Genomic DNA, 15,063 nt, shown 5'->3' with positions numbered 1-15,063 from the left:
TGCTTTTACTTTTAAGAACTTTTTCTACTTGTTTTGATTTTCTTTTGCGGCACATATTAGCTAACCTATAATCACTCTATCACATCGATCCTTCCTATTTCACTCTATTTTTACAAAATTCGACCATAATGTATCTATTTAACCCTCAATACATATAACCAGACATCTATAGTAGTGCAATTTAGGACTAAAAAAAAAGGGTAAATACAAATTAACATTTTTAGCTTGGGTTTTGCATGAAAGGTCATCGAATAAATAGGGTTTATCTTTTTTACTTTGGGTGAATACCAAACAATGCCTTCGGTCATCCCTAGGTATTTCAATTTTCACAAATTTAATCACCTAAACAATTACAATTTCAACAATTTATCATTTATACTAGCATGTTCATTTCCTTGTATTCTTTGTATCATATGGTACATGTAATTGCTCAATGCCTATTTACAGTGTAATATATAGAGCTTAGTAGTCTAATAATAAAAAATTTAAAATCATCTCTTGTCATGACACTTTTATAGTAAATACAATCAACCTATATATATGCTCCTAACTAATCACTTGTATTTCTACAAGCCCAAGCAAACAACTGATAATAAAAATAAAAGAAAATATAAAAATTGAAACAAATGCTCTATCTTACCCCTCAACACTTTAGATAACACATTATCCTCAATGTGTAGCCCTGAAAAGATAAGGAAAGAAGTTACCTGGTTGATCATGGTAGGTCGGTCATCTAATGGTGGGTACTTCATTCTTTATTATTGTGTTATTCGAAAGTGCTGTGCTCCTTTTATGTGGGTTCCTACATAGAAATTTCAAAAATAGAAAAACAAAACAAATAATATTTTACTGTTACTCTTACTCCTAAAATAAAACATCAAAATTATCCTAAAATTAATTATAGTTTTTCAAAAATAAAAGTTCAATTTAATCATCATCTAAATCCTCAAAATGGGGTGAGCGCCCCCTTTCCATGGGTGCTTTTCCTTTCCTTAAAACATACCCTTGGGAGGAGCTGCCACCCTACGGATTTGCATGTCGGGTCGGGCTACGAATGATAGGACTTTTTGGCGTGGAAGAGTGCGGCTAGAATGTTGCCTCATAATTGTCCTATTCCCTTTGAAAGTCCCGCTTAATAGGCTCGTCCTCTTCTTCCCCTTCTTCTTTGTTCTCTGTCTCTTCGAATCCAATGTTGAATGACTCAGATAAATCCAAATTTGGTAGATAGTTTGGTTCTCTGATATTGTTTTGCTGCACAAATTCCTAAATTACTGGTCCTGTTTCTTGCATCCAGTGGATCATCTGGTTTATCTTTGCGGTCTCACTCATTATTTCTTTTTAAGCCTTTGTTGTTGTTTTCTTTAATGATGTCGAAACGTCCATTTTATTCTTTGTTCTTTGACTCCAATTTGCAATTTTCTTTCTTTGAAGCTCAACATATTGAGTATATAGGGAATCTCCGATCAAACTTTTTATTGGCCTCATAAATTGCCCATGATCTTCCATTGGAACTTTAGCCTTTTTGTATAAGGCTGTCACAAGGTGAGGAAAGAACACCCCAACTTTTTGGCTACTAATGCACCGCTTCATGTTTTGATGTATCTATATCTTGACACATGTATGTTTTTTCTGTAAAATACCGTACAATAAGATAGCTCAAAAAGTATTTACATTAGAGGCATTCAATGTAGGGGTTATTCTAGTACAAATAAGTTTCATCCACATCTTAGTAACTAGGAATATAATTTCCTGATTAAAATTGGTCGAAAACTTAGTATCCGATATATGGTTCCATATGCCTATTCCTTAAGTATTCTACAATGTCATCCATGCTTATATTCCTAAATGTATTTAAATTTTTGTTATTTAGGAAGTCATTTACATAGTATGGGAGATTGTAAAATTCACATATATCTCAAGGAATAACCCGTACTTTCTTACCTCTTATCGTAAAGATTTCCCATATTTCATCATATAGTCTTCTCATCTCTTGATCTCTAAAAAAGGCATAGAATTCTTGAACTGCCGGAATAACCGCATTTTTTTAGGAGTGACACAAAATTGCTCCCATCAATGATACCAGACCAATGTCCAAATCTCATTACACAAAACCATTGAAGGTTCGAATCCCCGTTCTCGAATAAAAGTTTCCCTTGTAATTGAGAAAATATTTCTCGACATTTACCTTTTGAAATTTTCGAGGATCCGAAACCATAGAAGTTTCTTTTGCAATTGTCTTTCTAGTTTTCCTAGGAGGCATAGTTTCTACAGTGTTCACTATAAATTCTAACAACAATGAGCAATATTTCAAAATCAACGGAACAATAAATTTGAAGTTTTGGAACTTTTAACATTAACTTTGGAGTCTTTGTTGCTTCTCTTCCAATGGTGATAATGAGTTACCTTGTGAATGTTTGATTCGTCACCTACTCCAAATATAATTCCAGATAGAAAAAGAAAAAAGGGTTGTGATTTTAGGGATTCAATGAAAAATGGCTTTTTAGATTTTTATCAAAGTTGAGAGTATTTTGAGAGGCTTAAAGGGGTTAAGAGAAGTTGAAATGTAGGGTTAAAGTGTTTTTAAGTTTTAAAATAGGGATTTTGAGACTAAAACACAGGTAAGAATTTAATTGACTGGGTTGTGAAATCGGGTTAGGTCAACCCTATAGAAAATTACAGTGATGTCGCGACATAGGGGTTCTATGTCACAACACTCCTGGTAGTTTACCGTTGTCGCGACATCGAGGTTCGATGTTGCGACAAACTTTGAATATTTGGAATCCTGGGTAGACCATTTTCTGTGTCGCGACACAAAAATGCTGTGTAACGACATCGAGTTGATTTTATTGATCCTTTGATTGTGGACGCGGTGTTGTGACATGGAGGTTTCATGTTGCGACATCAACTTTGTTTTGAGACATTTCCACTTCCAAAGTGTTTCGGATCCTATAAAACACCATGTTAATAAAAATTACAGTCTACGTTAAGTAGTTAGTGAAATATACAAGAATATACATACAATTAAAGTTTTATTAGAACTATTAAGTTTTACTGCTGGATTCATCCGTCAATTCCAATAATGTGCATGAGATGTTTTCCTTGAATTATTTTTATCTATATTTGTCCAACATCTGTTGTGCCACTCCACTTTCTTCCGCTTGTCTCGATCTTTAATTATGTGCTTTCATCTTGCATTTATCACAACAAATACATTTCTCAAATTGAAACACTTATCCAAAGTTATAAGAATTTTGTAACTCAATGATCCCTTGAATCTCTTGTAATCATGTTCTCATAGGTTATCCGCATGATATACTTTTCTTTCAATTTTTCTCCCCTCAAATTTATTAATGACCTTGATTAAGCCTAACACAATTTCTAAAATCAGGGAATTACTAAAATTTTCCACAAAATTTATCATTATATTTTCAATTGACACCTTATTCCTACTACAACGGGCCAAACTTTCTTCGGTCATTTCTTTCAATTGGCTAGTATTTCCATTGTGTGGTTCAAGTACGGAATGGATGCCTTCTAAGTTCCTTAACTCTAAGTCCCTCTTTGGTATAGTCATTTCATTAAGGATATCTTCTGGTTTACTGGAAGCTCCATCTATATTTACAATTCTGAGCTTAGTGAATAATCTAAAACTTTGGAGGTCTTTAAAATTTTAAAGTGTCGAATTAAGAACTTTTTTTTTTGCAAAAAATATTTATGCTTAAGGGAACCTACTTAGAATTCTCACCCTTTTTTAAAACACTCCTTGTTGGTTCCATAGAGGTTGACAAATTACAAGCTAATTGAGATAGGCTAGCACAACTTACCTTATCAGTTATGACTTGACACTGATCATATTCCTGTTGAGATGGACATGATATTGGCAAAAGCGAGAATTCAGTATTTGACTTATTGTGTTCGATGATCAATTCTATTGTTGGCTTTGTCTCATATTGGATGCTCTATGTAAGGGTTGTAAATGATGAAACCATTGTAAGAAAGTAAGAGATAAAGAGAATATGACGTACAAAAAAGTATTAATTATCTCTACAATTCTCTCGTACAGATATAACCAACTCAACTGTCGCTTATAAAAAAGTAGAGGACTAAAACCTAATCTTGAAGGTTTGAACTTGTACTTCTTGTAGTTTTTTTAGTGAAATGAACTTAGAAATTCTTAATTTCTAAGTGGAAAAGGTTAAATAAGAATGAAATTAATGCTTTAGTTTTTATCGTTCATGGCAGTGGAAATTGAAGTTAATAGTCATGTTGGAATTGAAAACACTTGCAAGGATACTTGTGATAAAGTGTTAGATGCTTTAGCTGATAATGATATTCATGGTGAGGGGTTAGATAATGCAACTAATAATGAGTATCAGGTTAATAATGATGGAATAGTGACAGGTGTTATTTTCATCTGTAATGTTTTTCATTATTGTCTTGTTGCTACAATGTAAACTTTTCTGTTGGCACTTGATGCACACCAAATTCAGTTTGAATACTGAAGAAAACCACAAGCTTTGTACCTTTATACGATGACGAGGGTACATGGGATTTGTGCCCCCATGCATTATTTCTAAATACTCTGAGATGTCTCTAAATTTTGGCTAACTAAAGATGTCCCTTGAGCCTTGCATAACCTAAGTTAAATACCATTTTCTCAGTTGGGCTATTGGTGCAACTAACTGTTTTTTACCTCTTTAACTGCAGCCTACTAATCACTTAAGTCCTTTTTGGTTATTCAATGACACTATCTAGGATTTGAATGTTGTATTGGAACTTAAAGTTCCTTCATTTGCCTTTTAATGAATTTTGTTTTCTTCTGGTATTATGATGTGATGTCATTCAGTGGTTATAGTGTCACTTAAGTAGTCATTCACAGACTCTACTTCATCTGGGTATCAAATATCAAATACAGCATTTCCAATACAGTGTGCAGATCTAAATATAGGAAAGAACTAAGCTAGATGTCTACATGATGATTTCTGTCCAAATAAAGGAAGATTTCCTTTGTTGGAAAGACACTAGAAATTGGAGAACAAACATCTAACGTAAATACTCGGATATTTGATTTGGCAAAGTTGAAAAAAGTGGAGAGCTTTCCTGATGTTCATTATTATCCTAGGAAAAAAAAAAGGGATGATTTAGTGTGTACATGACATGATGTGTTCATTATTATCCTTGCCTTGCCTGTGGGCTACTGGAGAAAAATCCCATGTCCTCATTCACCTAAGAAAACATACGTGCAAAATAGTACTTCATACTAAGGAAATTTGAGCCAAAAAGAAAGGAAAAGAAGAAAGAGGTTAATGCCATTACAATTTTCGTTCAAAGCAACACAAAGGCAAAGATTGAATCCAACGGCAGACATAACCTCAACGTCTTCATTGGGAATGTTCCTGAAGTCCAATCACTAAAACTTTTGCACATAAAGCATCGATGGAACCACATGATCTACATGTATGATCTACATGAAAGTTGATTTAGTGAAACCTATTTGCTGCCTGCAACTCGATCAAAATTTCCAAGGGCAACAGAAATGGGGGCGAAAGGGGGATGATGAGGCTGGGAAGAACAGCAGAGCTTCTTGACCCAACAGGGAATTTTTATTTGCAAAATACATGGGCAATGGTTATCATACATTTCTCACCTAGTTGACAATCTATCGATAGAGCCAGGGCTATATGTAAAATACATTCAAAAAGGAAGCCCCAACCCAATAGCAGAAGTTCAAGTTAACTACCTAATTTAAAAGCATCAACAAAAAGACCTAAGCACACTCCGGCTTTCCAATAGTTAACCATTACCACAATCGACTGCAATCTTCCAGTTTTTAAAGAAGGGGACTTTCTGTACATAAGCATACCGATCCCCTCGATTGCAGCAACAACAACCCCAGCAACTAATACATCCCAATCACCTGTTTGTCCAAGAATAGTTGCCAAAGCATTTGCAGTATAGAAGCCCAAAAGGAGGAGGAATATCTTCATGGGGAAGTTCTTTCTTGCCGAGTTCAACTTCTCTAATAGCTGCCTCCCACCTGCACTTACTATCCTGCCCAGTCGAGTACCACCAAGATTAGAGCTGTCACTGTTGAGACTATCTTCACCATTTCCAGGCACCCCACCAGTGTCTAAGGCCAATGCTATTTTCCAACCATGTCTTTGTGTTGAACTGTTTTAAGGTGAGCAAAATCATATGGGTTGTTTAAAAGAGCATCTAAAAATTTCAATTAGCTAGCAAACAATCAGGTATCAGCTTACAATCATTAACAGAATCCTTCCGAGAATAGAAGGCCTTCGGCAGCTCAAAATTTTAATAAAGTTCAAATTTACCTCTTTTTGGGGAACGTTAAAGACTTTAAACCAATCTTCGAAGATTGTCCACTTAAACTAAGCTCATTGCTCCACCTCTGGATTGCACAAGTTGCAAGCGTCAGACATGAACTTGCAACGACATCATTCTCCGATATTGATAAACCTGCTTGCAAATTGATTCTTCCCACTTGACAGGCCATATACTGCAAACAGAGCACCCACAAAATCAGTGTGTCGAAGCAAAACAGATCAAATGTTTCTGCAGTTAATTGCAAATCTCCAATTGACAATACCACTGACATTCTACATAAAAAAGCCTGCCTTGTCTTCGCAGGTGGCAAGTTTCGAGTACTAAGGATTAATGGGCATCCAAAATAAGGCAGGAAATATGGAGTTGATGCATAATAAAATGAAAAGCAAGCCAAGGTAATCCTAGTCAGATAAAAGGAGCAAAATCATGAAAGACAATCTAGTCATTCAGGGAATTTAAGGTTGTCACCACAATCATATGCTTCGTTACCCGGACTCGGCAATTTGGGGTTCAGTACCCGTGTCGACACGGATTCCGACACGGAATACGGGTCTGATCGGGCAAAAACCAGTGGACACGGCAGTGGGTGAGAACTGAGATGGGAGAGAAAAAAAAAAAACTGATTTGTAAAGCCGAGAGAGAGAAGAGGGGCGATTGTAGGAGGTGGATGACGATAGAAGAAAGAGAAAAGACTTCCCAAATAAATGAACAAAAAAATTAGGGTGTAACTAGGGTAAAAGTACCATAGAGCTCCCTTACTATATTTTGGATTGCATTTTTACTCCCTCCATCGATAAATGGGTAAATTGACTCTTGTACACTAGATGAGTGAGCAAAACAACTCATTCATTAAAATTGCACCATTAAATTTTTATTTTGGTGTGGTTTAATGATTTTTTCGATCCTTTAACTTTATAAAAAAGTCATTTTAGCCCTCATTTAATTTTTACCTCTTTTAGCTATTGAAGTTACACTTCTTTGTCGGATCACCCCAAATAGATAGAAAAAGTTAATGTTAATTAACTTTGCTGACATGGCATACACATGAATTGTCATGCGGATGACATGTCAGCATTTAATTAATTTTTTAAAATTAAAAAATATATTAAAGTTTTTAAAGTTTTTAAAATTTTTATACTTTTTAAATAATTTTAATAATTTTAATTTGAATTTAAAATAATTTTATAATATTTTTGAATTTTTAAAATTTTAAAAATTAATTAAAAATACTAACGTGTGACCTAACGTCAAATATAGTAGTCATTTTGGTATATTTCTAAACTTAAAGAGTTATTTTCTAGCCATTTTAGTATTATTTATTACATTTTCAGTAGTTAGTAATTATGTAGTAGAAGTTAATAAAATAAGTGTCTTTAACACATTTTGTCAGCGTTAGTGACCTATTAGGTCAACACGAACTTTAGGTAGTTCCAATCAGTTAATTTGAGTGTGTAGGATGCTAAATTTAGGGCCCAATAAATGTAGGAACTTGGGACGAGCGATCCACAAGCTTCCAGAGTTGCTAAAGTAGGACATTGACCCATAAGACTACAAATTACATGTCGTGTCACGCCATGCCTTGTGCATGGCACGACATAAGACCAACGTGGAGCCCATGCTTTTCAAGGTTATTTTCATTTGTACAATCAAATTTATACGAAGATCTAGGACGTGCTAAAGACCTAAACCTAGGCTATTAACACTTCCATAAATAAGACTTTAGGGGTTTGATGTAACTAAGTCGTCTTAGATGCATTCAAAAACCCTCGTAGTTTAAGAGTAGGATTTAGATTTAGTTTTCTTCTATTTTCTTAAACATTTTGTTCTTTTCTCTTGGAATCGATTTTGATCAAAGATTTCTTTTATGCAATCGAAGTTATTCAGTTCATCTTTCCTTTGCAAGCGACGAGACTCGTTTCCCTAATCGAGAGATTCATTATTCCACTCTTAATTGATACAAATCAGGATTATTCTATATCTATTTTCTCTTTAGGTTTATTCATGTTATTTACATGTTTATATCAATCGAGTTTGAGATTATAAATACCATGAGTAGCTAATTCCCTTAGGGGAGATTAACGAGTTGATGATGAAGTGATTAACGAAGGATTAAGGGTTTCCAAGGATTATTTGGTATAAATTATGCGTTCTTAAACCCTAGACTTGACAACCCTAGGAAGTAATCAAAGGTTAAATGAAGTCGGGAGATAAGTTTGACGAGTAAACCGTAATTTATCTTGGTTGAGAAAGTGAGGTTAGGAGATAAGTGAGTATTAATCAATTCATTAATCAATTAGAGGCCGAGAGATAATAATTGGTTAGTTAATAGCTAATTTGCCCTAAAACCCAAATCCAAAGATAATTACAACCGCTGAAACAAGTTAATCTTCATGATCGGTTTAATCGATTTAGTTGTTTGTTTATTTAGTTGTTTATTTATTTTAGTTATTTAGTTTATGATATTTATCTCTTTTATGATTTATCATAATATAGAATTTAATTATTATTCACTACACCAAAACAGGTTTTTAGTGGCGCTTTTTATGCAAGCGCCGCAAAAAGTATTTGCGGCGTTTTTGAAAGCGCCGCAAAAAGTATTTCCGGCGTTTTTGAAAGCACCGCAAAAAATGCCGCTGTTGTCAGTTGCGGTGTTTTTAGAAATAAACGCCGCTATAGATCATGACCTTTAGCGGCGCTTTTCCCACAAATGTCGCTATAGATCAGGACCTTTAGCGTCGCTTTTTCCACAAACGCCGCTATAGATTAGGACCTTTAGCGGCGTTTTTTCCACAAACGCCGCTATAGCTCAAGACCTTTAGCGGCGCTTTTTCCACAAACGCTGCTATAGCTCAAGACCTTTAGCGACGCTTTTTCCACAAAAGCCGCTAAAAATACTGTTCTTTGGCGGCGTTTATGAAAAACGCCACTAACTTTTAAAAAACATTTAAAAATATTAAATATTAAAATCAAACGTTATTAATATAAAAAATTAATTAGTATTAAATATATACTTTTAGTCAAAAAGATAGTATTTAATCATATAATAAATTAATTTTTTTAGTCAAAATATTGAAAAATCATATTAATATTGATATAACAAAATTACAAATTCAAATAGTGCAACTAATTGATTGCAAAAAAAAAAATGCATAAGTTCAAAATGTACAGTAATAAACTTGAAAATTTATAGACTAAAATGGAAATTCAAAACCCTTTGAAATTAGACTGAAATGGGTTTACTACATCCATTATTTACTACATGAGTTTATTGCTTCTATAAACTCAAATTAGACATTGTTGAGGAAATATAACACATTCTGATAAAGTAACAGGCTAATGGATATTTTACTTTTGAGTAGTGACTTAATTGATTTAATTCACTAACTGCCATTGAAGGTGGTCTCTCCTCTTCAACAGGTCTTTCATGCAAGAACCAACCTATGGGTAGTGACTGCAAAATTAAGATAAGAGTGCTACTAGTTTAGCATGGCAACATGTGAAAACAAAAGGATTTTCATAGAGCAAAACCATAAATTTATCAAACAATTTAGTATGAAAAATAACGAATCCAAAACAAACAACATAAAAATCAAATAAATCAACTGCTAATACCATCGTTGAATCAACTTTAGTTTCAGTGTATTGATAGCTACAAGCGCTTTCTCCGGCTCCACCTTGGCATATTTTTCATCATTGATCGTGCGAACCTATGACTAACTTCATCTTGTCAGATGTTTACCTCAAATCATAAATTACAATGCTTGCCTTTAACATGAAATAAGAAAAATATAGCATGATGAATTTGAGTTCAGGAAGTTAGCAACAATCATAAGAATCTAAGACACTGCCATTCAAGGATCATTTCAAGGCTAGCACTTTTCGAAGAGAAAAGTACTGCATAAAAATAGCTCTGGAGTTGAAATTTACTTCAGAAGGTCCTGAATGCAAACATAGGGATTTTAAATGGATGGAAAAAATTATCATGGCAAATTTTCAACATTTTGAGATCGAAAAGAAAGAAAGCTTGTTCAGTCTAAGGTCATCAGCCAAAAATCATAAATTCTATAATCTTGAAATGCAAATACAACCAAAAGCTCCACAAATATTAAACCAAGCATAGTGAATAAATTTACTAACATATATCTCTAAGCAGAAAAAAGAAACGGGAGCCCTTAACTCAAGTATGAAGCTCAAGTCATTACTGACATTTATATTTTCTAGTAATCATGTGGATGCCGACATTCAAATTCTAGGCACAAATTGTTGACAAGCCCATTGAGCAGACAAAGAACAACATTAAACCAAAATCCAAAACTAATCCCAATTACATATAGCCGTCAATACATCAACATCAATCAATCTCATTGAAACTGAAAATGAAATCAATTAAGAAAACATGTCACTCCATTTCATTAAAGTTATTACAAACTAAAAAAATAGAGCTAGAAAACAGTGAGAAAAAACTACATTAACTAATAAACTGTTGATAAGAAACGTATATAAACATGCAAAAGAACAGATTTAAAAAAGAAAAAGAAAAAGAAAAACACATGTCTAACCTTCATAGAAGAACTCGAACGTTAAAACCCACGTGCCAAAACCAACCTGGAAAAATGGATTTTCATTGTTATAAATCTTTGAACTTTGATTGTCAACTTTTTTTCCAATATTTCTTTTTTCCTTTTCGCTCTTTTCTTGTTGCAAATAAATACAGGCAGAGCAAGAAAAAAAATTGTGAAAAAAATAAAATTAAAAAAGAACAAATAAGACAAAGCAAAGAAAACTTTAGTTACCTTGAAAGAGAGAACTTAGCTTTCATGGATACGAAAAAGTGGCCTAATAAGGGATCAAATAATAAAAAGGCCAAACAAAGAAAAGAGAAGAGCATGTGGAATTTGGATTATTATGAGCTCACTCAATCATCTCTACTTCACAATCCAAACTCAAACAAAATGCAAATCTCTACTATTCTGAAACACCATATATGTCTACAATTTTCTTATATATATATATATCACCAAAGTGTCTTGACCATGTCTCGCCACCCTAAATTACACAGAAAATAAATCACTACCAAGAAGGGTAGCAAGACAACTCAAGCAATTTCTTTAATCATCAAAATATAATCTTCACCGGAAAGTGAAAGTGATTATATCAAAATCGAAAAGTGAAGTGATTTACTTTGGACTATGATGACCATAAATAAATTAATTTATGCTATAAGATTAGATATGCTACCTATTTATTCATAAAATCAAACCGATTCTATCATGTGCCAACTGAGATCAAAGAAAGAAAATCATTAATAATAATAATAATAATAATAATAATAATAATAATAATAATAATAAAGGAATCACCCAAATCATGCCATCTATTGAACAATCATTAGCCAGTGAGTTTAGCAACTACATCAAGGACAAACTTTAAGCTTGCCATGAAAGAATCTTTATTATAGCTAAAAACCCAACATCCCTAACATTAAAAGTTAGCCAATGAAGAAGAAAGATATTTACTTAACCATAACTACACAAAACATATTATCCACAAAACCAAAACAGGAAGAAAAAAATAAATTGAATTTTAATTAATATAAAATCAGACTAATTTTTCAATATAAAACACTGTACCTAAATTTCAAAAGGACCAATACCTAAGACAACCACAGATTCCAAAAGATGGTTCACTTCAGTAGCTAATAAAAGAAAAAATCAAGAGAGAAAAAACACATTTTTGTCAACCAAAAAGATGCATAATTGAAAGCATTTTTGTCAGAAAACCCATAATATGAATAGAGTTAAAATTATATAAACTATTAAGAAAATTAAAGGAACAACTTTTTTATGGTTCAGCTATAACACAGACACACACACCAGTAGATGCACAAGTGAAGCACAAAAAATATAACCACTCAAAAACAAAAGAAGGCTAGGAACATAACTTTACTACGGAAAGATAAAACAAAATTGATGGCTTATCTAACATTAGTCTCATCAAAGTTGAACACTGCATAGTGCTGTGTCCCACCAAATTTATTGCAAAAGATCAAGAAAACGTATAAAGAAGCCAAATCTATGTGAAATTAAAAACATTTCACCAACCTGTTGCATCTTTACTTTCAGCATGGCAACTATAATTCTTCTAACTTCTCTACATTTTTTACCCAAAATATCTAAAAAGCATCAACTAGGATCACAATGAATAACCAAAATATCTAAAAATTCTATACTAGAGGGAAAAAAAAGGAAGAACACTTACAGCTCAAAAATCTGAAAGTAATCGTTGCATAAAGCAACGGGTCGAATGCTCCTACAGGAATCAGAATAGAGGAATGGCATTGTTCCAGTCTTGTATGTGACGCAGTTCCAACACCTTTTTGTTGAAGAATCGAGCTTTGCGGCGGATTGGGAGCTTAAATTTTGAAAGGAAAAGTTTGAATTTGGGAGAAAATGGAAGGCGTAGCATGGAGGAACCCGATAAGAAATAAAGGGATTTGGGAAATTGGGGGTTTGGATCACAAAGGGATTGGAAGTTTGGGAATTGGGGAAAATAATTTGAGGAAGAATAACTTAGGGAAATTTAGGGGAAACGAAGTTAGGAAATTGGGGAAATGAAGTCGGGAAAATCTGACATGGGGAAAACTAAAGGAAATTCAGGGTTAATAAAACAATGTCGTTTTGGTTAGTTTTATTAAATTTTGCGACATTTCTTAATAAGCGCCACTAAAAGCATAGGAAAAAACGGCACCGTTTGGGAAACTACTAAAATCTATTTGTGGCATTTTCTGCTGAAGCGCCACTAAAGCATAGTCTTTTGCGGCGTTTTCAAAAAAACGCCACTAACATTTTGCATCAAAACGTAACGTTTTGCAGTATCAGGCACAAATTTTGAGGCACTTTTTATAAAAATGCCACTAATTTCTATCCTTTTGCAGCGTTTGGTGAAAAATGCCACTAAGAACACAGATCAAAACGCAACGTTTTAGCATTTCTGAAACAAATTTACGGCGTTTTTCCATAAACGCTACTAGAAACACAAAATAAAACGTCAACGTTTTGCATACTCTGACATATTTGTGGCATTTTTTATTAAAACGCCACTAATGCATAAACACTAAAATAACTTTATTTTTTTTATCATTTTTATCAAAATCCCTAACCCTTAAACCCTAATATCCTAACCCTTAAAACCATAACTAAACACTAAGACTCTGACTATAAAAACTAAACTCCAAACAAAAGACTTTAAAACACTAAATTCCAAGCCCAATATAACAAACCCTAAACCATAAACTTAAAATACTAAACATTAAACTTTAAACTATAACCCTTTAAACCTCTTAAACTCTAAACCCAAAAAAATTTAATCAATATTAAGTCTGCTTCCACAATTTTTATAAACATATATAAGCTTTTACATTAATATATATCTATGTATATACATGTACATCAATATCCATATGAAATTTTTAGGGGGTTTAGGGTTTTAAGGATTATGTTTTTAGGGTTTAAGGGTTTAAAGAAAGCCATATGGCGTCGATTTTAACAACTTGGTAACTTAAATGAAAACTTCAAAAAAGTTTAGTTATCAAATTGTAACTTTTCATAATTAAGTAACTAAAATGAAACTTTCTCATAGCTAAGACAGTTTCAAATAACAGTTTTAAATACACCGAAACGATTTTGAAGAACCAAATCTTCACATGATTTTGAATAACCAAATTAATATTATCTCTTTTACAATTATATAAGAAATTAATTAATATAAATTAGAAAACACTAGTTAATCTAAACCTAAACCCTAAACCTAAACCCTAAAACCCTAAACCTTTAGCACATAACCTCTAAACCTTAAACCCCAGCCTTTAAACCATAAACCATAAATCATAACCCCTAAACCCATAATCCATAAACCTTAAAATAGTAACTCCTAAACCTTAAACTCTAAATCATATACCCTAAACCAAAAACCTTAAACTATAGTGATAATTAATTCAATATTTTAAAATTAATACTATCTCGTTTACGATTATGTAAGAAATTATTTAATATGCAAATTAAAAAAAACTCAGTAATATACCCAAAAACTAAAAATTATTTTAAATAATAGTATTTTAATTTTCCAATTTTAACAAATATTTTTCTATGTTTTTTATTTCAAATTATTTCTACGTGTCATTATTTTTTTTCTCAAGATTTTGAATATTCAATTAAAAACAATTTGAATTTTAATTAATATAAATAAACCAATTAAATAATAAATAGATAAATAAATTTTTTTGCGGCGCTTTTTCAAAAACACCGTTAAAAATAGAGCATTAGCGGTGCTTTTCCAAAAACGCTGCTAAAGACCAATAGCAACAGCGACGCTTTTTCAAAAACACCGTTAAAGTTGACTTTTTTTAAAACGCCGCTAAAAGCCTAGAGCATGAGCGGCGTTTTTTCAAAAATGCCGCTAAAATCATGAACATTAGCGGCGCTTTCTCACAGACGCCGCTAAATCCCCATACATTAGCGACGCTTTTTGAAAAACGCCACTAAAGCCCCTAAAACACAAAAAATGACGTCGTTGGGCTTAGTTTTTTTGTGGCACTTTTTCATAAAACGCCGCTAATGCCCATTTTTAGCGGCGTTTTCCAAAAAGCGCAGCAAATACTCGATCTTTAGCGGCATTTTTTTAAAAGCGTCGGTAATGATTAATTTTTAGCGGCGTTTTTTA

At 32.9% G+C, this 15,063-nt stretch overlaps 1 protein-coding gene across 5 annotated transcripts; it reads right to left on the bottom strand.

Annotated features, from left to right (window-relative positions):
* Positions 1 to 5,581: 5,581 nt before the first annotated feature.
* Positions 5,582 to 7,030, bottom strand: LOC105788321 (ycf20-like protein). Of its 5 annotated transcripts, none has more exons than XM_012615152.2 (3): positions 6,608 to 7,030; positions 6,333 to 6,517; positions 5,582 to 6,171 (listed from the first exon to the last, which is right to left on the bottom strand). In XM_012615152.2, exons 1-3 carry the CDS (start codon positions 6,614 to 6,616, stop codon positions 5,733 to 5,735), a joined length of 633 nt encoding a protein of 210 aa, XP_012470606.1. In that variant the 5' UTR covers positions 6,617 to 7,030; the 3' UTR covers positions 5,582 to 5,732. The 5 variants fall into 5 exon arrangements, with proteins under 5 accessions (XP_012470606.1, XP_012470608.1, XP_012470609.1 ...); XM_012615154.2 differs by having other exon boundaries at positions 6,615 to 7,030; XM_012615155.2 differs by having other exon boundaries at positions 6,636 to 7,030.
* Positions 7,031 to 15,063: the final 8,033 nt, after the last annotated feature.

Source organism: Gossypium raimondii, chromosome 2 (genome assembly GCF_025698545.1).
Source record: "Gossypium raimondii isolate GPD5lz chromosome 2, ASM2569854v1, whole genome shotgun sequence".
In the NCBI taxonomy this organism is placed as follows: Eukaryota; Viridiplantae; Streptophyta; class Magnoliopsida; order Malvales; family Malvaceae; genus Gossypium; species Gossypium raimondii.
This window is presented reverse-complemented; position numbering and strand designations above follow the sequence as displayed.

What these genes read in the sequence shown, in the direction of transcription:
- LOC105788321 (XM_012615152.2), bottom strand. An exon ending in TTAACGTTCCCCAAAAAGAG is followed by an intron (nt 6,172 to 6,332) that starts GTAAATTTGAAC and finishes ACCTTAAAACAG; the next exon opens with TTCAACACAAAGACATGGTT.